At 45.7% G+C, this 21,456-nt stretch overlaps 1 protein-coding gene across 1 annotated transcript; it reads right to left on the bottom strand.

The window, feature by feature from the left end:
• Nucleotides 1–5,171: 5,171 nt before the first annotated feature.
• Nucleotides 5,172–21,006, bottom strand: PDYN (prodynorphin). The gene is made up of 4 exons (XM_077257750.1): nt 20,861–21,006; nt 19,872–19,988; nt 6,621–6,761; nt 5,172–6,294 (listed from the first exon to the last, which is right to left on the bottom strand). Exons 3-4 carry the CDS (start codon nt 6,747–6,749, stop codon nt 5,590–5,592), a joined length of 834 nt encoding a protein of 277 aa, XP_077113865.1. The 5' UTR covers nt 6,750–6,761; nt 19,872–19,988; nt 20,861–21,006; the 3' UTR covers nt 5,172–5,589.
• Nucleotides 21,007–21,456: the final 450 nt, after the last annotated feature.

The following is a 21,456-nucleotide window of genomic DNA, read 5'->3' as shown; positions in this document are numbered from 1 at the left end:
GCAACTTGTGGAGAGGGGCGACTCTAGGGTCCCGGAAGAGCTCCGAGCCTACCCGTCATACGGGTGCCGTCCTAACCGTAACATCAGGGAGGGACGGAAGATTAGCAGAACATCATCTAATCGAGTTGTGAGGGAACTTAAGAAACGGACACAACAGTTGTGGGGACTTTCCGTAAGCACAGCAGGGAAGGACCACAACACCTAGTGCTAGAAGGAAGGCACAGATTTCCACCTGTTAAGAGAACTCTGGAGGTGCCATTGGACCGGCCGGACTTGCGCAGCCTGGTTATCCGGACTCCGGACTGAGGACCCAGAGATCTTCAGTAAAGAGGTAAAGAGACTGCAACCTGGTGTCCTCGTTATTTACTGCACTGCACCACTACCACTATCCACATCTATCACTGTACGCCCCTCGGCAGGGTCACGGACCGGGCCTAGCCACCGTGACAACCCCAGAGCAGAGACTCAGAGGCCCGGTACCGGGTACCCCTCGGCCCTGCGGCAGTGGGGGCGCTACAGATACATTCACGTGTACAGTAATCATCTTAGAATGGATCCAAGCATTCCATTAACAAACAGTTGTGCAGACAACATTTTTGCTTGTCTAGAAAAAACTAGATCCATTTTTTTAACATTGAACTCTATGGAAAATAGATCTGTTAATTAGCCATCCACTTTCTTCCATTTGAAACCAATCCAATAAGAAAAAAATGGATCCTTTCACATGCTCTATTTTACATGCTTTTAGGATTTGGCATGCTACAATGCTGACTTTTAGAATTAATCCTACTAACATATATAGAGATTTCTTATGGTACATGGCCTCCACACTGTCCCCTCCTTTCCATACTGAGACCCCACTTCACACTGTCCAATCACACGGTGTCCCCCCATACTACGTATGCACTATATTATTCCCCCTTCTCACATTCTCCCCCCTCATACTGTCTCCTCCATACTGTCCCCTTACACTGTCCCTCCACTCTGCCCCATCTCTATACTACCCCCTTATACTATGTACACTTTCCCTCACACTAAACGACGCTTGAAAGACACAAGTGGAATTGAGTGTAGGGATCCAGCATTTACAGGTTTTCTGAGATGACTTTCTGTTTGAGAACCGTCTTGGAGAACAGCATATTCCCACTCCCAGGTAAAATGCTACCTCGGACCGCCTCATAAGGTGGCCCAGCGGTGCCCTCTGCTGGCAGATTCCCCGCTTGCTTTCCCCCCCCTTTAAACCTTTGTAGAAAGTAATTTTCCAGCCTCTGACTGGCACGTGATATAAGAACATGTAACAGTGGAAAAACTAGAGTCCTGTGGGCTTCAAGACAAAATTTGAGCCTGGATCACTTTCCCCAGCTACTAGCATGTTGCCCAGATGGCATCCGAGTGCAGTCCGATGTTTTACACACACTCGCAGACTTGAATGTCTTCCAATTTGCAGAGTAAATCTCTGCATGCTGCGATTACTTCCACTGACAGATCCAGTCTGTGGGAAAAAAACGCAGATCTGCATTGCCCCATTATTTAATATTGGTCCAAGTGCTATCTGATAAACCATCCAATAGCACTAGTCCTAGTTATACGCTCGTGTGAGCCCATATAGTAATTATGCCCCATACTTGGCCCCCATACAGTAATGATGTCTTCTGTGTGGCCTCCATATAGTAAAAAAAATTCCCCCCCTGTGTGATCCCCATATAGTGATAGTGTCCCCCTGTGTGACCCTCATATAGTAATAATGTCTTCTTATATGGCCACCATACAGTAATACTGTCCCCCAACTCTGGTCCCATAAAATACTGTTACCTCCCTATGTGGCCCACACTATGCCCCTGCGGTCTACCTCTACAACAGTTCACTGCTATTAAAAAAAATGTTACTGCAGTGCCCCAGGGTCCTGGTCATTGCAGTAATGTCATTTTCCTCTAGGGCAAAGTGATATTACGTTTGGAGGCAAAGAAGGACAACTGCATCCAGGTATCACAAACATGCAACACATTTCGCATTCCAGGCCACCAGGGGGAGCTATGCTCCTATTTATTAGGGCACTTCTCACACTTAGGTAAAACTGGTTGTCTGGGGAGGAAGTTAGTTAGTTGCTGGCTGAGCTTCGCTAAGGTAGTTGGTCCCTGACAGGGGTTTGATCCTGTCAGAGATCGAGACAGAAGGACAAGGAGCTGTGCCTGCCCTAAGTGCGGCAGCTTCTAGAAAGAGACACTGAAGGAGAACTGTATTGTAGAGAGGGTGAAGAAGTCGTAGCAAAGGAGTACCAGGAGGAGTTCTGCCCTACACAGGCTGCCTCCTTCTGAGGCGCAGGATCCTGGTAGCCGGAACACCGAGGGAGCAATGATCCTTTATGCCTTGCTCCAGAGACTGGCAGGACAGCTAATTTCAGGTTACCTGCCCGCCCTACACCCAGGAGGCAAGGTGGCGCCCCTTAGAGGCTGGGGCATGATAGAGTCCCTGTAAAACGCCTCAAGCCACCGGTCATACGGGTTTGTCCTATCCATCTGGAGGACAGAGAGAGAGACATAACAACTACAACATCTGTGATGACCTTATGAGAAGCTTAGCAGTAAGGTACTACAACACCACGGCGCTAGAGGAAGGCTACTGATTTCTACCTGGACAAGGATACTCTGGATTTGCCTCCAAACCGGCCTGGTGCCCTGGACTGTGGATGCAGAAGCCTTCAGTAAAGGTAAAGAGACTGCAACCTTGTATCCTCGTTCTTCACTGCGCCTCTCACCATCCACCATCTACACACTGGGAAGCCCTGGGGATACACTTCACCTGTGGGAAGGTATACCATCTAGCTGCCATAACATCACCCCAGCGGACCCCTTAAAGCAGCGTCGGTCACCCTGACCAAATACCACAGGTGGCGTCACGAACATTTCCCCTTTAAAGACCTTTCCCTTTAATACGGACGTCCCAGGGCCACGGACCGGGTCAGCCTCCGTAACATCCCCTGTGAACCGAAGGACCCGGTACCGAGTACTCCTTGCCCTTGGGGGCTCTCCATTACTCTCTCACCTGTCCCCGTGTGCACGCCAAGCAGCTTGGTACTCTTCCTTCTCTCAGATGAATATCTGCTGGCACTTACTTTGCAGCCACAGGCCACATCAGAGGTCCCAGGTACATAGCACGCCGGCATCCCATAGCAAGCCCTGCCTACGCCGCTGATGTCATACTGGAGTGATCTGCAGATGATAGGCCTTCGGCTGTAGAGTAATTGTGGGGCAGGGAGCCAGTGGCTATCTGCTCCACAATAGTTTTCAGCTAGAGGTGTGTTCAAGACTGCACCTGCAGTAAAATAAGGCAACTCCCAACGGGACCATCTCACTCATGACTCTGTCATACGACCTGTGATCACGATCATTATGCTCCTGGTATCTAATACACTGCTCAAAAAAATAAAGGGAACACTCAAATAACACATCCTAGATCTGAATGAATGAATGAAATATTCTCATTGAATACTTTGTTCTGTACAAAGTTGAATGTGCTGACAACAAAATTACACAAAAATCATCAATGGAAATCAAATTTATTAACCAATGGAGGCCTGGATTTGAAGCGATACTCAAAATCAAAGTGGAAAATCAAATTACAGGCTGGTCCATCTTCAGCGGAAATGCCCCAAAGCAAGGAAAAGATACTCAGTAGTGTGTGTGGCCTCCACGTGCCTGTATGACCTCCCTACAACGCCTCAGCATGCTCCTGATGAGGCGGCGGATGGTCTCCTCCCAGACCTGGACTAAAGCATCCCGCCAACTCCTGGACAGTCTGTGGTGCAATGTGACGTTGGTGGATGGTGCGAGACATGATGTCCCAGATGTGTTCAATCGGATTCAGGTCTGTGAATCGGGCAGGCCAGTCCATAGCTTCAATGCCTTCATCTTGAAGGAACTGCTGACACACTCCAGGCACATGAGGTCTGGCATTGTCCTGCATTAGGAGGAACTGAGGATCTCATCTCGGTACCTAATGGCAGTCAGGCTACCTCTGGCGAGCACATGGAGGGCTGTGCGGCCCTCCAAAGAAATGCCACCCCACACCATTAGTGACCCACTGCCAAACCGGTCATGCTGAAGGATGTTGCAGGCAGCAGATCGCTCTCCATGGCATCTCCAGACTCTGTCACGTCTGTCACATGTGCTCAGTGTGAACCTGCTTTCATCTGTGAAGAGCACAGGGTGCCAGTGGCAAATTTGCCAATTCTGGTGTTCTGTGGCAAATGCCAAGCATCCTGCACGGTGTTGGGCTCTGAGCACAACCCCTATCTGTGGAGGTTGGGCACTCAGACCATCCTCATGGAGTTGGTTTCTAACCGTTTGTGCAGATACATGCACATTTATGGCCTGCTGGAGGTCATTTTGCAGGGCTCTGGCAGTGCTTCTCCTGTTCCTCCTTGCACAAAGGCTGAGGTAGAGGTCCTGATGCTGGGTTGTTTCTCTCCTATGGCCCCCTCCACATCTCCTGGTGTACTGGCCTGTCTCCTGGTAGCGCCTCCAGCCTCTGGACACTACGCTGACAGACACAGCAAACCTTCTTGCCACAGCTCGCATTGATGTGACATCCTGGATGAGCTGCACTACCTGAGCCACTTGTGTTAGTTGTAGAGTCCGTCTCATGCTACCATTAGTGTGAAAGCACAACCAACATTCAAAAGTGACCAAAACATCAGCCAGAAAGCATTGGTACTGAGATGTGGTCTGTGGTCCCCACCTGCGGAACCACTCCCTTATCGAGGGTGTCTTGATAATTGACAATAATTTCCATCTGTTGTCTATTCCATTTGCCCAACAGCATGTGAAATTGATTGTCAAACAGTGTTGCTTCCTAAGTGGACAGTTTGATTTCACAGAAGTTTGATTTACTTGGAGTTATATTCTGTTGTTTGTGTTCCCTTTATTTTTTTTGAGCAGTGTATAAAGGCACCTGGCTTTGGGGCATGGTCTTCGGCATCCCAAACTGACACTTTAGGTGGAATGTGACCACTAATTCATCTCTTTTGGCGCCACCTTTACCTTAGGGCGCTTTAACACATCCATGCTTCACAATCTGAGCTCGGTCTGTGTTCCATGGATGTACTACATTGACCTTAAAGGGACATTGAGCTATAAATTCCATTTCAGTTTCATAAATAATCACATCTTCTTGCTGCAAGTATTAGTTTTATTGTTTTATTATAATTTTCAGTTGATTAGTTGCTTGTGATATTTCAGTAGCTCTTGTACTCCACACGCTATTCTATGGGGACTTAGTTGTGTAACTTTATAATGTAAAGCGCTATATACATCTGTGCACAGTACAAACAAGAACATACTATACATTCAGCGTAATGTGGCAAAACAAATCTCAACTTGCGTGCAGTACCTCCTGATGACTTACTGAGGGGGGTGTAGGTTAATAATTTTCCATTTCTAAAGAGCTACAGGATCCCTTCAATGTCATTGTCGGTCTATGGGATGGTTGAAATAAAGTTGAACCAAACAGAATGAAAAGTGTTTTTATAGATTTTTGGAGCGTTAACTATTCCAACACCACTTTGCCAACTATGGTAGACACTAACGCTTCTTAAAGGTTGGACAACTCCCCGGAAAAGGTGCTGGGATCTTCATCTGACCTTGTAGTGACCTTGAATTGACGCCGAAGGAATCCCCCATATCTTTTCTGATTGTCCCACTTCAATTTGGGCCGGATCCTTCGCATAAATCCCCCATATCGCTTCTGCAGATCTGCCACCCCCTGTTCTGTCTCTACACCCTGCTCTGTCTCCACCTCCTCCACCCCCTGCTCTGATCCCAGCTCTGGGTTTAGTACCATCCTCCTGTCTAACTCTACCCCCTGTAAATCGTCCAGGCTCCTCTTGGGGTATTTTCGTAGGAACCCTCCATAGCGCTTCCTCTCATCTCTTGCGTTCCATGCCTGGTTCTGCTCCTCCGATTCATTATTGACCTCCAACTCCTGGTCTGAGTCAGGTATCTCCAGGAGGTCCCTCTCTCCATATTTGTGCAGACCACTATAGGGATTAATGGCTTCTCCCTTGTAGCTGCCACTCTCTCGCTTGGGGGAGTTAAAGAAGAATTTGTTTTTATCCAGTTTTTTCATAAATCCTCCATAACGCTTGACTGGTACCTCCAGGAGTTCGGAGGTTGTGGGCACTCTCTCTTGGTCCCTTTTGGAAATTTCGAGTGCGGCTCCTATAGGAATCAAGATCTTTTCACATTGCTCCCACTCTGTCACAGAGGTCATGGATCCTTCACATTGTAAAGAACAAACCTGTGGAATGAGAAAGAAGTAGTCAATGCGGGTGACATCAGAAGCCAGAATATACTAGGGCACTTTTTTCAAGATTGTGTTTGAAAAATGGCAAATTTCCTTGTGCCATGTGCTTAGCACCAAGTATCCAGTCTACTGGACATCATCATTTCCAGAGCTTGCCTACTGTACAAAATTATCACGCAATGGCCCTTATCCCCCCTCACCGAAGAGGCTGAAGACTTCACCTACGCTGGTTGGAACCAGGGTTCCCACATGCCCATGCCTCAGTGTTGTGCACATAGTACTAGCTCGTCAGCTGGAGCTGTCATCCCTAGAAAACCTACCAGAGGGTTGAAGTGGGTGTTGGTGGCTTGGATCTGTAGAGCACAGGAGAAGCACCAGGACACACAGTCTGCACAGGTCGCATGTGGAGCGGAGAGACTCAGCAGGATTATCAAAACCAGCAAACCCATTGCCAAGATTTTCTGCATGGACACAAATTACACACACACAAAAAAAATCACAATTACTGATAGCACTTACAGATATTTTATTCACATGTCATGGTTTTTGCTAGGATTTGACAAAATAAGATGCAGTGCATAATAGTAGCCACTGCGGGTAGCCATACCTCCCTCACTCTATCCCTAGCCCCTCTTTTACACTCTTCCCCATCAGTCTTGTCTTGACCACGCTTGATTAGGTCTTATGGGCACAGGAAGGTGTGAGTGAGCTGAAACCCTGGGACAGGGAGTGCAGTGGTTGGTACTGGTGGCACTGTGGCTGACTCTGGAATATTGTAGTCAGGGCACAAGGTGGTCAGGGAGGACATACCATTGGTGCAACCTGTGCAGCCGCACAGAGTCCCAAGAAGAAAGGGGGTCTGCTATCATCTCCAAAGCAGGTGGAATTGTGCACTATGATAAATTATTGGACCCAAAAAGGACCCATATACTGTTCTCACACAGGGGCCCTCTCCTCTCTGTATCCGTTCCTGACAGTGGTGGCGTCCACATACAGTGGGTGATACTGTGGCTAATACTATTGCGTACTATGCGGCACTGTGGCTAATTCCAGGGCACAATTGTTGGCAGACTCTGTGGGCACTGAGAATTTAGCGCAATTAAGGCACTATATCTTCAGGAAGCTTTTTTTCTGCCTTTAAAACCATGCTCCGATGTAGCGTAAACTCGTTTTTTATCTCTGTGCAGAAAATGGGAGTCGTTAATAGGATTTTCATGAAAACTCGTGCCGTCTGCGAGTGCAAAAACGCTGTTGAACTCTGCTTTGGAGCCTTTTTTCCCCTATTGTCCTCTGGGGAGCCTGAAAAAACACTGTTTATAGGAGCAGAATCCCGCTGTTGCTGCACTGCACAAATCTGCACCAAAAACACATTAAAAAAAAGGAAAAAGGAAAAATGCATTAAAAAAGAAAAAAAAAAATAACCAGAGCAGATTGTGTATTTTAGGGCAGTCATCAACATAAAAAAAATGCAGCAGAAAAAAAACTGCATGTGGGAACATGGTCTTAAATAACTTGAGAATGAGAAGTGCATTGTACTTTGCGGATGCAATACACATATGGAAAAATCCAAGCATAAGTTGCGGGGGAGGGGCAGGTCAAAACTTCCTGGCATGATGACGGACTAGTTGTGGAGGCCAGGTTGTCATGCCAATATTAAGAAGAACCTCGGTCTCATTTGTTTTAGGCAATATGGATGATAATAATCTCCATGGATACAATGCGCTGTAGACTACAGTGTCATCAGGGATCGCACTCAGTTTGGATCAGATATTTATCCCTCTTTGTGATCGCCATTTTAGTGTAAAAAATATTTGCAGGTGAAAAAGGGAAATCTTCTATTGTAGCTCATCACCAGGACTGAATATCACAGATTGCCCGATAACTGTGAACTAGAGGGCGTTGTTGAGTCTGTTAAATAGCCAAGGGAGGGGCAAGCACGAAGCCCGAGAATGGGTTGATGCAAAAGTTAGAGACAGCTCTAGAGATAAGCACTGCCCCCTGCATCTGGTGCTGAAGCCGCCATTCATTTCTTCTCTCCAGCAGCGTTCGCTGGAGAGAAGAAATGAAAAATAATTGTTTTTTTATTATTTTGGTCTTTAAAATAAAGATCCATGTCACCACCCCCTCCCACCCCCTGTGCGCCCGCACGCTGCAAATAAAATACTCACCCAGCTCCCTCGTTGCTTCCTCTCAGCGCCGCAGCTTCTTCCTGTATGAGCGGTCACGTTGGGCCCCTCATTACAGTGATGAATATGCGGCTCCACCCCTATGGGAGGTGGAGCCGCATATTCATCACTGTAATGAGCGGCACCACGTGACCGCTCATACAGGACAAGCTGCGACGCTGAGAGGAAGCAACGAGGGAGCCGGGTGAGTATTTTATTTCCAGCAGGCGGGCGCACAGGGGGTGGGAAGGGGGTGGTGACAAGGATCTTTATTTTAAAGACAAAAATAATAAAAAAACAATTATTTTTAATTTCTTCTCTCCAGCAAACGCTGCTGGAGAGAAGAAATGAATGGGGGCTTCAGCACCACAAGCTGGGGGGACATCGCTTACTGTAGCGCTGTCTCCTGCACGGCACACGGACAGCGTCCGTGTGCGGTACGTGTTTTACACGGACCCATTGACTCTAATGGGTCTGTGTGATACGTGCGCTCCCACGAACACTGACATGTCGCCGTGTTTTTCAAACGGACACACGGTCCGTGAAAACACGCTGACATGTGCAGAGACACATTGATTTTAATGTGTCTACGTGAGTCAGTGTCTCCGGTACGTGAGGAAACTGTCACCACACGTACCGGAGCCACTGACGTGTGAAACCGGCCTGAGAAAAGAAACTTATCACATACCAGTAGTCAGCGTCGGACTGGAGCACCTTGGGCCCACCAGAGAAAATCATTCTTGGGGCCCAGTATGTAGCTACATAGAAATAAATACAAGACCACCAACTGTGTGGTAAAACACGCTAATATCAGGGTATAATATAAGGTAGTACACGTCTTAATTATGTAGCAGGGGTTGGGGTAGCCACCTCATACAATATAATGTAGCCCCCTCATAGAATATAATGCAGCCTCCCTCATAGAATATAATGTAGCCTCCTTCATAGAATATAATGCAGCCCCCCTTAAAGAATATAATGCAGCCCCCTCTTATAGAATATAATGCACCCCCTCTCATAGAATGTAATGCAGCCCCCTCATAGAATATAATGCAGCCTCCCTCATAGAATATAATGCAGCCTCCCTCATAGAATATAATGTAGCCTCCTTCATAGAGTATAATGCAGCCCCCCTTAAAGAATATAATGCAGCCCCCTCTCATAGAATATAATGCACCCCCTCTCATAGAATATAATGCAGCCTCCCTCACAGAATATAATGCAGCCTCCCTCATAGAATATAATGTAGCCTCCTTCATAGAATATAATGCAGCCCCCCTTAAAGAATATAATGCAGCCCCCTCTCATAGAATATAATGCACCCCCTCTCATAGATTGTAATGCAGCCCCCTCATAGACTATAATGCAGCCTCCCTCATAGAATATAATGTAGCCTCCTTCATAGAATATAATGCAGCCCCCCTTTAAAGAATATAATGCAGCCCCCTCTCATAGAATATAATGCACCCCCTCTCATAGAATGTAATGCAGCCCCCTCATAGAATATAATGCAGCCTCCCTCATAGAATATAATGCAGCCTCCCTCATAGAATATAATGTAGCCTCCTTCATAGAATATAATGCAGCCCCCCTTAAAATATATAATGCAGCCCCCCTTAAAGAATATAATGCAGCCCCCTCTCATAGAATATAATGCACCCCCTCTCATAGAATGTAATGCAGCCCCCTCATAGAATATAATGCAGCCTCCCTCATAGAATATAATGCAGCCTCCCTCATAGAATATAATGTAGCCTCCTTCATAGAATATAATGCAGCCCCCCTTAAAGAATATAATGCAGCCCCTCTCATAGAATATAATGCACCCCCTCTCATAGAATGTAATGCAGCCCCCTCATAGAATATAATGCAGCCTCCCTCGTAGAGTATAATGTAGCCTCCTTCATAGAACATAATGCAGCCCCCCTCAAAGAACATAATGCAGCCCCCTCATAGAATATAATGCACCCCCCTCTCATAGAATATAATGCAGCCCCCCTCATAAAATAATGTAGCCCCCCTCAAAGAATATAATGTAGCCCCCTCTCATAGAATATAATGCAGCCCCCTCATAAAATATAATGCAGCCCACCTCATAGAATATAATGCAGCACCCCACAAAATATAATGCAACCCCCTCATAAGGTATAATGCAGTCCCCACCATAGAGTATACTGTAGCTCCCTCATAGGGCATAATGCTGCCCCCCTCATATAGTATGATGTAGCCCCCCAGAATATAATGTAGTCCCCTGAGAGAATAATGCAGCCCCACCACAGAATATTATGTAGCCTCTCATAGAGTATACTGTAGCTCCCTCATATAGTATGATGTAGCCCCCCAGAATATAATGTAGTCCCCTTAGAGAATAATGCCATCCCCCACAGAATATAATGTAGCCCCCTCATACCCTCATAAAGTATAATGCAGCCCCCCTCATAGGGTATAATGCAGCCCCTCTCCACCTCCATCATTGTTCTCCCCCTTCACCCCATCATTGTCTTCTCCCCATCACCTCTATCATTGCCCTTTACACCACCTCCATCATTCCCTCCCCCCTCACAACCCTCATCATTGCCCATTCCACCACCACCATTGTCTTTTCCACCACTACCATCATTGTCCCTTACACTACAACCATCACTGCTTTCTCCCCCACCACCCTCCATCATTGCCCATTTCAACACCCCCATCATTGCCCATTTCAACACCTCCATCATTGCCTACTTCCCCACCACCCCATCATTGCCCATTTCAGCACCTCCATCATTGCCTCCTTCCACCACCACCCCATCATTGCCCATTTCACCACCTCCATCATTGCCTCCTTCCCCCCACCCCATCATTGCCCATTTCACTACCTCCATCATTGCCTTCTTCCCCACCACCCCATCATTGCCCATTTCATTACCTCGATCATTGCCTCTTTCCCCACCCCCATCATCTTTCCCCACCACCCCATCATTGCCAATCTCCAATACACACACAGCACCGTACCACTCTCTCTCTCTCACACACACACAAACACACCCACTGCACCATATACACACACACCACCGCACCGCTCTCTCACACTCACACACACAGCACCACATACACACACCACTGCACCACTCTCTCACACTCACACACACAAAGCACCGTACCACATACACACACGCACGCAGACAGACACACAGCACCACTCACCTCTCGCAGCACATCCAGGCAGTCTCTTCCTCACCGGCAGCTTTCTGTCTGAAACAGCCGTGCACTGAATGATGACGTCATCCAGCTGCACTGTCTCAAAAAGGAAGCGCCAGGCAGGACGCCGGGATGTGCTGCAAGAGGTGAGTGGTGCTGTGTGTCTGTCTGCGTGTGTGTGTATGTGGTGCGGTGCTTTGTGTGTGAGAGTGGTGCAGTGGTGGTGGGGCTTTACATGCGGGCAATATTAGCTGCAGCCTGTGGCTAATGCTGCCCGCTATTAAAGTGAAATAGTATTTACTCCTCTCCAAGCCCATGGGGGCGTGGGGAAGCGTGAATATTCATTTCTCTTTAGCAGCAGGGACAGTCGTGGCTTCCTGTCATTCGTTGCTGTTCCATTGGCACAGGGCGGGCCCCCTTGACTCAGGGGCCCCATAGCCACTGGCTGAGGACCCCTAGAGCAGTGAGGGCCTTAGGTAGCTGCTGACCAGTATGCCAGCAGGTGTCAGTGCCTGGGCCCACCGGGGAATCCTCCGGTTCTCCGGTGGGCCAGTACGACCCTGCCAGTAGTGATGGGTGCAAGTGATCATTACTCGAGTTTGCTAGGGTGCTCCAGTGACATGTTCGAGTTCCCGTGGCCACAAATTTCGCAGCTGTTTGCCTAACAAACACGGGCAATCCCCACTTACGCTCAACACTGCATACCAGGTCTAGTCTGATGGATGTCACATTCTATCACCTCTACAGGACGCAAGTGGTAGTGCAAATATATGTGGGATCTGGGAAGTACTAGTACTCCAACTATAATTTCCAGCACACATTGCAGGCAATTTGACCACTATAGGAAATGGTTAATTCTGCTGCTTCAGAGGGTTCTGCTGGTAAAATTCCCAGTCCTGGCAAATTACAAGGACGTTTTAATTTTACTACTATATTACAGGAGTAGGTATGGCTACTGCAAGAGGTATTACAGATTTATGTCCCAGTTCATCCAAATTGCAAATATTTCTCACCTTTAAGACACCCTTAAGAAATGTAATGCCTATATTTTCAGTATGCATACAGTCCTTACTCCAAAATAAGAGCAGAAAATTCTGCTGCCTCAATTGGTCACCAATGGTACTGCAGTTACATTGCAGAAAACCTCCTTATTACTGCCAAGTAGAAAATGATGCCTGATGAAGAGAGCTGAAAAATTTGAAAAGCTTAGCTATATTTTATCCTCTTTTCAGTTTGACATTAAATGTATCAACCACGGAGGACTCTTAATTTTGACTATTTTGCCAGATTGGAAACAGCAAGGAATTCTAGTGCCTCTAGTGGGTAGAAGAAATTCTGCAGCTTTATACAACTAACATTACCGAATGGAGACAATTCTTCTGCCCCTACTGAAGACAACATATTCACCAATGTGACTGGTGCTATACGCGCCAGAAACGCGTTGGTGCATTTTTTTCTGAAGTTCTCACTACTTTAACGCACTTCAATAAAGTCTGGAATTTTGACTCCCTCTTGAGCTGGATCTCCCCTATATCCTTAACCATTTGATGTCCATGGCGGTAGCTATGTTATGTTCCGGGCTCTGGAGGACGTCTTGCTGTATTGGTGAGCTAGCTGTTTCCCTTATTTCTATTCTTTTTTTGCAATCTGCAGCTTTACAGTGGCATTGAAGCATGCTGTGATTTGTAGTCCCATCAGATACCACTATTACTACACCTATATTAGAGGTTCTAAAACAAAGAAATGTACAGAGCAAGCACGTAGTAAGGTCTCGGTACTCATCCTCCGGAAGCAGCTATGCATCATACAAAGGTATGAGCCCACATATGTCCTTGAGAGAGAGAGAAAAATAAAAAGTACCAGGCAGATAGAAATAAAGGGAGGGGGATGCATAAGTGCGGAGTACAACGCTGCGGCAATCAACGGAGCGTCAAGGATCAAATATTGTACTGGAGATCCCAAATATTGGAGCAGCACCATTGCTTATAGCAAAACTTCTGCATTATAATGGATCCATCCATCCCTTTGTCCCCCCCGTCTAAGCCCCTTATATCCAACCTACAACAATGAACAGAATATCAGAATCTAAGACTATATACCTATATCCTTATTTAACCCCAATTTTGCTTATTAATTGATTTGTGACTCTTTCTGCACAATGTATTGTCTCCACTGCAACAACTGTTCTGTCTGCAACAACGTATTCCATCTAGCTTAGGCCGTATATTTGTGGGAATATACTTACTTTCCCATGTTGGATCCTTATTAGTGGCTTCTATCCTGCTATGGCCACACGGGATACCATTATATGAGCCAGTTTAGTTAGGATTTGGTGGTTGCCTTATTTTTGTATATGACTCAACCTGCTATGTATTATATGTTTTGTGTCAGTTTTTAAGTATGTTTTATTCATTGTTTGGTGTGTTTTTAGCGCATTAATAAATTATATATATTTTTCCCTACATATGTGTTATTCTTTGGATGGTGTGCATGTTATGCAGTAATGCTTTCTCTACATACATTTTTTCTGCAACAACGTATCCGACCCCTATTAAATGTTATCTATATTACTTGTCTTGTACCCATCACTCCTAAATCTTTATCTAAGCCTCCATCTCTAGCAGTATCTAAATAATCCCCATGCAGAAAGTATCTACTAGACTAATTAAAAAAAAATCCAAATACGTACCCGATCCCCTGATACAGTATAAAACCTATCTACAGCTCCGGCAAAAGTTAAGAGACCACCACATCAAAACCCTGTCTGGGCAGCCCAATCTCCAGACCTGAACCCCGTTGAAAACCTCTGGAATGTAATCAAGAGGAAGATGGATAGTCGCAAGCCATCAAACAAAGAAGAACTGCTTAAAGGAGCAGTGTGAAAGACTGGTGGAAAGCATGCCAAGACGCATAAGAGCTGTGATTAAAAATCATGGTTATTACACAAAATATTGATTTCTGAACTCTTCCAGAGTTAAAATATTAGTATTGTTGTTTCTAAATGATTAAATGATTATGAACTTGTTTTCTGTGCATTATTTGAGGTCTGAAAGCACTGGGTTTTTCTTTTAATTTTGACCATTTCACGTTTTCAGAAAAAACCCACAAAATTTATTGGTTGTAACTTCAGAGACATGTTGTGAGAAGTTTATAGACTAAAAGAACAATTTACATTTTACTTAAAAATATATCTATAAAGAGAAAAATCAGACAAAATGAACATTTTGCAGTGGTCTCTTAATTTTTGCCAGAGCTGTACATTTTATTGGTGGGAGATCCCACCATTGAGTGAAAATCCTATAATCCAGCACTAACGGGATTTGAATTAGAAAGACCTATTCTGCATAGAAAACATGGCCAAAATTCGTCTGCATGAATGAACCCTAAGGATTTATATAGGCAGTAAAGGTGTACAACAGTGGAAGATGGGTTCTGTATCCTTATAAGAGAGTTTGCCATGCTTTTTAATGATGGTCTGTAAATCCAGAATATCTGATAATCCGGCAGCTATCACATCCCAGTGATGCAGAATATTCTGTATATATGTATTCTTTTTCTCACCCACACCTCTCATGTGTATATAGATCTTCCGCATCACGCACGCTGTCTGTGTTCCTCCTCCATGGCCATTGTCTGCCCCCTTTCTTGCGCTTCCAGCACAGCCATTATAGACGGCCTGCCCCATAATGTCTTCCTATTATGTTCTATTTGTCTTTATTGATGAACTTAAATGAATCGGAAAATGGAAAAGACCCGAGCGGGAGGTCAGGTGGGAGGGATGTGACTTGGACATTACCCACTGGGGTTAGGGGTGACCGTACTGTTCAGTAATCAGAACTGGATTTGTTTTCTATGTAAATAAAGATGATTATTATTATTATCATTATGTACGGTACCTGTATTTGGGGAATTTTCATCCTCTGGGGCCCATCTCACATGTTCATAATAATAAACTTTTGTCTTCAACCTTTTTAAAGAGACATCACACCCCAATCTAGTTTTTCCTCCATTTGATGTGAAAATGAATACAAACTATTGTTCCCTGTTATCAGCCATGTGAGGTTTGAATACATCTGACTAAGGGCTCATTTCCACATGCGAGACATACGTCCATGTCTCGCAGGTTAAAACCCTCTTCTGGCGCCGACACTTGGGAGCAGAGCGTGCAGCTCCATGTGTTGCTGTGCGGCTGCACGCTCTGCTCTGGAGTGCCGGCGCCAGAAGAGGGTTTTAACCTGCGAGACACAGACGTATCTCTCACAAGTGGAAATGAGCCCTAAAGGAGAATTCCTGATCCATGAACTCCGTCACTGCAAAAACCTAGGTCCATCCATAGGTGTAGAGCACATCATCCAATATCCGACCCATGCTCATCCCCATCACCATCACATAACACATATTATTCTATCAGTACAATGATTAACCCCATAAACCCCAACACACGATGACCCCATTTATAAATCTGCAGTAAACTGATCACTAATATTACATCACAGTGATCGCTATAATCATGAAAGAAAGAAAACCCGTCATGACCCTCGACCTATGTGCAGCATAAATCAGACACCGGCTGCGCGGTTAAAAAATACTAGATTGTGGCCCGACTGTAATGCATCGGGTATTCTAGAATATGCATGTCCCCGTAGTATATGGACAATGATGATTCCAGAATTCGCGGCAGACTGTGCCCGTCGCTGATTGGTCGAGGCAACCTTTATGACATCATCGTTGCCATGGCAACCATTATGACATCTACGTCGATACTGTGCCCGTCGCTGATTGGTCGAGGCGAATTCACGGCAGACTGTGCCCGTCGCTGATTGGTCGAGGCGACCTTTATGACATCATCGTCGCCATGCTGTGCCCGTCGCTGATTGGTCGAGGTCTGGCGGCCTCGACCAATCAGAGACGCGGGATTTCCAGGACAGACAGACAGAAAAACCCTTAGACAATTATATATATAGACTAGATTGTGGCCCGATTCTAACGCATCGGGTATTCTAGAATATGCATGTCCCCGTAGTATATGGACAATGATGATTCCAGAATTCGCGGCAGACTGTGCCCGTCGCTGATTGGTCGAGGCAACCTTTATGACATCATCGTCGCCATGGCAACCATTATGACATCTACGTCGATACTGTGCCCGTCGCTGATTGGTCGAGGCCCAGGCGGCCTCGACCAATCAGAGACGCGGGATTTCCAGGACAGACAGACAGACAGAAAAACCCTTAGACAATTATATACACTCACCGGCCACTTTATTAGGTACACCTGTCCAACTTCTTGTTAACACTTAATTTCTAATCAGCCAATCACATGGCAGCAACTCAGTGCATTTAGGCATGTAGACATGGTCAAGACAATCTCCTGCAGTTCAAACCGAGCATCAGTATGGGGAAGAAAGGTGATTTGAGTGCCTTTGAACGTGGCATGGTTGTTGGTGCCAGAAGGGCTGGTCTGAGTATTTCAGAAACTGCTGATCTACTGGGATTTTCACGCACAACCATCTCTAGGGTTTACAGAGAATGGTCCGAAAAAGAAAAAAAATCCAGTGAGCGGCAGTTCTGTGGGCGGAAATGCCTTGTTGATGCCAGAGGTCAGAGGAGAATGGGCAGACTGGTTCGAGCTGATAGAAAGGCAACAGTGACTCAAATCGCCACCCGTTACAACCAATGTAGGCCTAAGAGCATCTCTGAACGCACAGTGCGTCGAACTTTGAGGCAGATGGGCTACAGCAGCAGAAGACCACACCGGGTACCACTCCTTTCAGCTAAGAACAGGAAACTGAGGCTACAATTTGTACAAGCTCATCGAAATTGGACAGTAGAAGATTGGAAAAACGTTGCTTGGTCTGATGAGTCTCGATTTCTGCTGCGACATTCGGATGGTAGGGTCAGAATTTGGCATAAACAACATGAAAGCATGGATCCATCCTGCCTTGTATGGAGCATCTTTGGGATGTGCAGCCGACAAATCTGCGGCAACTGTGTGATGCCATCATGTCAATATGGACCAAAATCTCTGAGGAATGCTTCCAGCACCTTGTTGAATCTATGCCACGAAGAATTGAGGCAGTTCTGAAGGCAAAAGGGGGTCCAACCCGTTACTAGCATGGTGTACCTAATAAAGTGGCCGGTGAGTGTATATAGATATAGATACTTTGAAATGCCGGATGGGGATAATGGGTCCGATCCATCAGAGCTTTCACTCAAAAATTCTGGTGTAAAAGCTTTGAAAAGTCACAAAATTTAAGTGCAACTCAGAGCTGTGCATACATTGAGACCTCATGCCAGTTTCATGCCTCCGAAATGTCAAATTCAACGGCTAGAGTAGGATCTACGGTGAGGCACACACAGAGGAGCAGGCCACTTATCCGACATTCCCAATTCATGAAGAGGAGCCTCTGACTCCAGCATGCCCCCTCATCAAGAACAACAATGGTCTTAGTGACCCAGGTCCCTATGACTAATCCGAGGCAAATCCTTGCCGGCTTCTGCCTGCCCTGCTCCAGTAGATTGACGGTCCCTATGGGCACAGTCCAAAGCACAGACGGCGATCACATCGCAATGCTTGGACTGGCCGGCTGATCTCCTGACCCGAGTGTGACAGCTTGTATTCCTATGCAGCTGTCATGCCCAGGATAGGACGGCCGTCGGCCAGTCTGTGCATTGCAATGCGATCGTCGTTGTTATACGGCTGTCTTACTGCTCCCTATGTGTGTGTATAGGTAGAAACCTATTAATTAAAGGGTTCAGATAGTCACATGGGGCACGATTCATTATAGCGATTATGCCAGAATTCTGACCCAATTGATTTGAAAACTCTAAAAATATTTGCGACTTTTGGCATTTTCAACTTAATTTTACATGTGCAAGCTGCAAGGGTTGTATGGGGACGTAACATCCCTTACGCCGCAAATCTTACTCCAGTCCCTGACTCGGAGTAAGATTTCTGACGAAGCGCACACCCCTTTACAGACGCGCCTGAATCGTTAAAAGGCATACGGCATGAACATCACCAGTCTTAATGATTTAGGGCCATAGTCCCAGGACAGTTTTTTAAACTTTGTTTTCTCTGAAACCCCACAGCACTTCAGCCTGCCCATGTTTTGGGTGGCATGAATTTGATTGCAGGTCATCATAATAATATTTTCTATTCTTTCCGGAACGCTTCTTTTCACCTTTTTCAAATAAGCCTTTTTTTTCTTCAATGTTGTACTAGAGGGATACTGGCCCTTTAAATCACTACTATAGCTCTGCAGAGGGCACTAACCCTATACCCAGGCTATCATGTGGTAGGTTTCGGCGGCGGTGGAGTACACAGCTTTTTGTCCGCCGTTTACAGTCTGCTTTTGTATTATCATTCTCTTTTCTCATTATTCATTTTCTATGTGACTGAATGAAGATTCAGGTCATTAACCGTGCCCTCCTGGGGATTGTAATGGGGTGAAAAATTGCTTTAAATGAAGTTAATAACTCGCATCTCCCTGTCCTCTCCTACTCCGTGTCACTCACGTCATGACCGGGCAGGGGGAGCGGCACATTATCAAACCTACAGCAATGGATGCAACTATGGGGAGGGTGGAGGTGCCATGACGTGGTGCTTATGAGGGGGGCATAGAATGGGTAAATATAGTGTAACACTAGAGTACCCCACATCGCTTTTCTGCTGAAATGGTACCCATCTGCTGCATCTCAGGACGGGGCATGTGATAAATTTGGCTCGGATGCACCAGGTAACGGCGCAATTGGAACTGGCACAAATACAGATTTGGATATTTTACATTCCAGTTATTTAAAGGGACACTAACCGTAAATATAACCGGTCTGGAGCATTATAAGAGGAGCAGCAGAGGATCTCAGCACTGGATATATGGGTTCTAAAGTAGTTGTCGTAGGGGCAGGCAGATTTGTGCACCTCCAACCACTCATCACATTAGTATTGTCACAGACTATGTGGCTGATAACAGGGAGCAGTAGACTCTATTTACCTGTCCTACAGTCTGCCTCACATCAGGCTGAAATGGCTGATAACAGGAAGCAATAGATTGTATTAACCTGCATAGCAAATAATACTATAAAGATGTCAGGGTTACTGTTTCTGTAGAAATGGAAGTGATGCGTCACATTGTGTTACCCCAGACCCCTCAGAATAATGTCTGTACCACCCCACAGTATATGTCAGCTGTATCCTACAACAATTCATTATGGGAAAATGTACCTGTGAAACTGGAATCTTGGACGCTCCTCAAGTTCCTTTTTGCTTGCCGCAGGTTTTGGGGAGCAGAGTCGTCCTCCGGGAGATTGTACGTCCTGCGTCTCTTTTGGGGATCCAGCCCTTAAAGCAAAAATGAAGTGGGAGTCAGCAATGTACACTATATACTGATCATGGTGTAAGAATACATTGGGCTTTATGGGGTTAACTGTCGGATATGATTTTGGGGCACATCATTCTGTAATGTTCTGTCTGGGAAATGTGGGGTTCTATAGGGCACGGAGCTGGCAGATATTGGGGTGATTGATCCTTTGAGGTGCAGATTACGTGATAAGCCATTGTGCCATGTGCTATAGACGGTGTCTGGTAATATTAGGGTGCAATAAAGTCAAATAATAATGGGGTGCATTATAGGGTTCTCTGCTTGGCTACAGATTGTGTGGTGTGACGGGTATAATGTTGGGGTGCTACAAAACGGCATTCAACTATTTTCAGTAAATGTAAAGTGCAATTATGAAATAAACCATGGGGCTGAATATTGGGGTGCACATTTTCTATAGAATGTCAGGTATATCTGGGGTTCATTGCAGTATAAAGTGTCTTCCAGGGGGGCTAAATGCTGCATTTCGGTACTTTCATGGGTTGTGATGTTGTTATAGAATCCATTAGGTGCCCTGCTGTGTTCTATGTTACGTGTCCTATTAATTTAGGGTACAACTGAAAGATTAGTTGTAAAATAAAGGTACATTGGAAGGTACATTGTTATCTGTTAATGATTGTCCTATGTGACGTAATTGTGCTGTGTACTAAATCTGGTACATATGGGGTGCGGTGTGGTGATGGTGCGTGATCTACATGGAATATCGGGGTGCTGTAAATATGGGGTGCAGGTGATAGAGGTGGCACATCTCTGGGTGCGTGCTCTTTTAGGGTGCCAGACTATGTGATGTATTCGGGGACCTGTATGTTGTTAGATGTAATGTCCTCCAGGTTACCTGTTTATAAGACGATGCAGCCTGTCAGGAGTCGGGCAGCAGCCGCCCCTCTGTGGTCCAGGCAGGTGATGTTAACTCCACAAGTCAGTCCCAGGTTCTCCTGCCGTCCCTGTGAGTGCATGAGACTCTTCACAACTACTTATGTGAGGGGAGGTGCGCAGGGAGGGGCTCCCATCATGTCCCCTCACTCCTCCTTCCATTAGGCTTCATTGTAAACCTGTGATCCTTGATCCGGGAATGTCATAACTCCTTCTTGTCATCTTATCCTCTGTCTGGAGAAAAGAAAAAACCTGATTTTATTGTAACTAGTCATATTGTATTACCAAACGCTGCGCTAGGAGCCGACAATCTAAATATTGGAAAGAGAGTCGCCCCTATACACTCTTGTGTTTTATTTATAGAAGAGTCATATCATGTACTATGTACAGTACACACTATATAGACTACATACAGTATGTGCTGTACACATGTACTATATACACAATATACCATATAGTCTACACATAGCATGTACTATATACATTATAGACTATAGACGACATGTACTATATACAGTATATACCATATAGTCTATACATAGCATGTACTATATACAG

This window comes from Ranitomeya variabilis, chromosome 4 (genome assembly GCF_051348905.1).
Source record: "Ranitomeya variabilis isolate aRanVar5 chromosome 4, aRanVar5.hap1, whole genome shotgun sequence".
NCBI classification, from domain to species: Eukaryota; Metazoa; Chordata; class Amphibia; order Anura; family Dendrobatidae; genus Ranitomeya; species Ranitomeya variabilis.
Note: the sequence above shows the minus strand (reverse complement) of the source record. Positions and strands in the feature narration are given on the sequence as shown.

Excerpts from the sequence above, each read along its gene's own strand:
- PDYN (XM_077257750.1), bottom strand. The coding sequence starts at position 6,749 with ATGGGTTTGCTGGTTTTGATAATCCTGCTGAGTCTCTCCGCTCCACAT. Across the intron at positions 6,295-6,620 it reads ACACCCACTTCAACCCTCTG|GTTTGTTCTTTACAATGTGA; the intron begins GTAGGTTTTCTA and ends CTCATTCCACAG.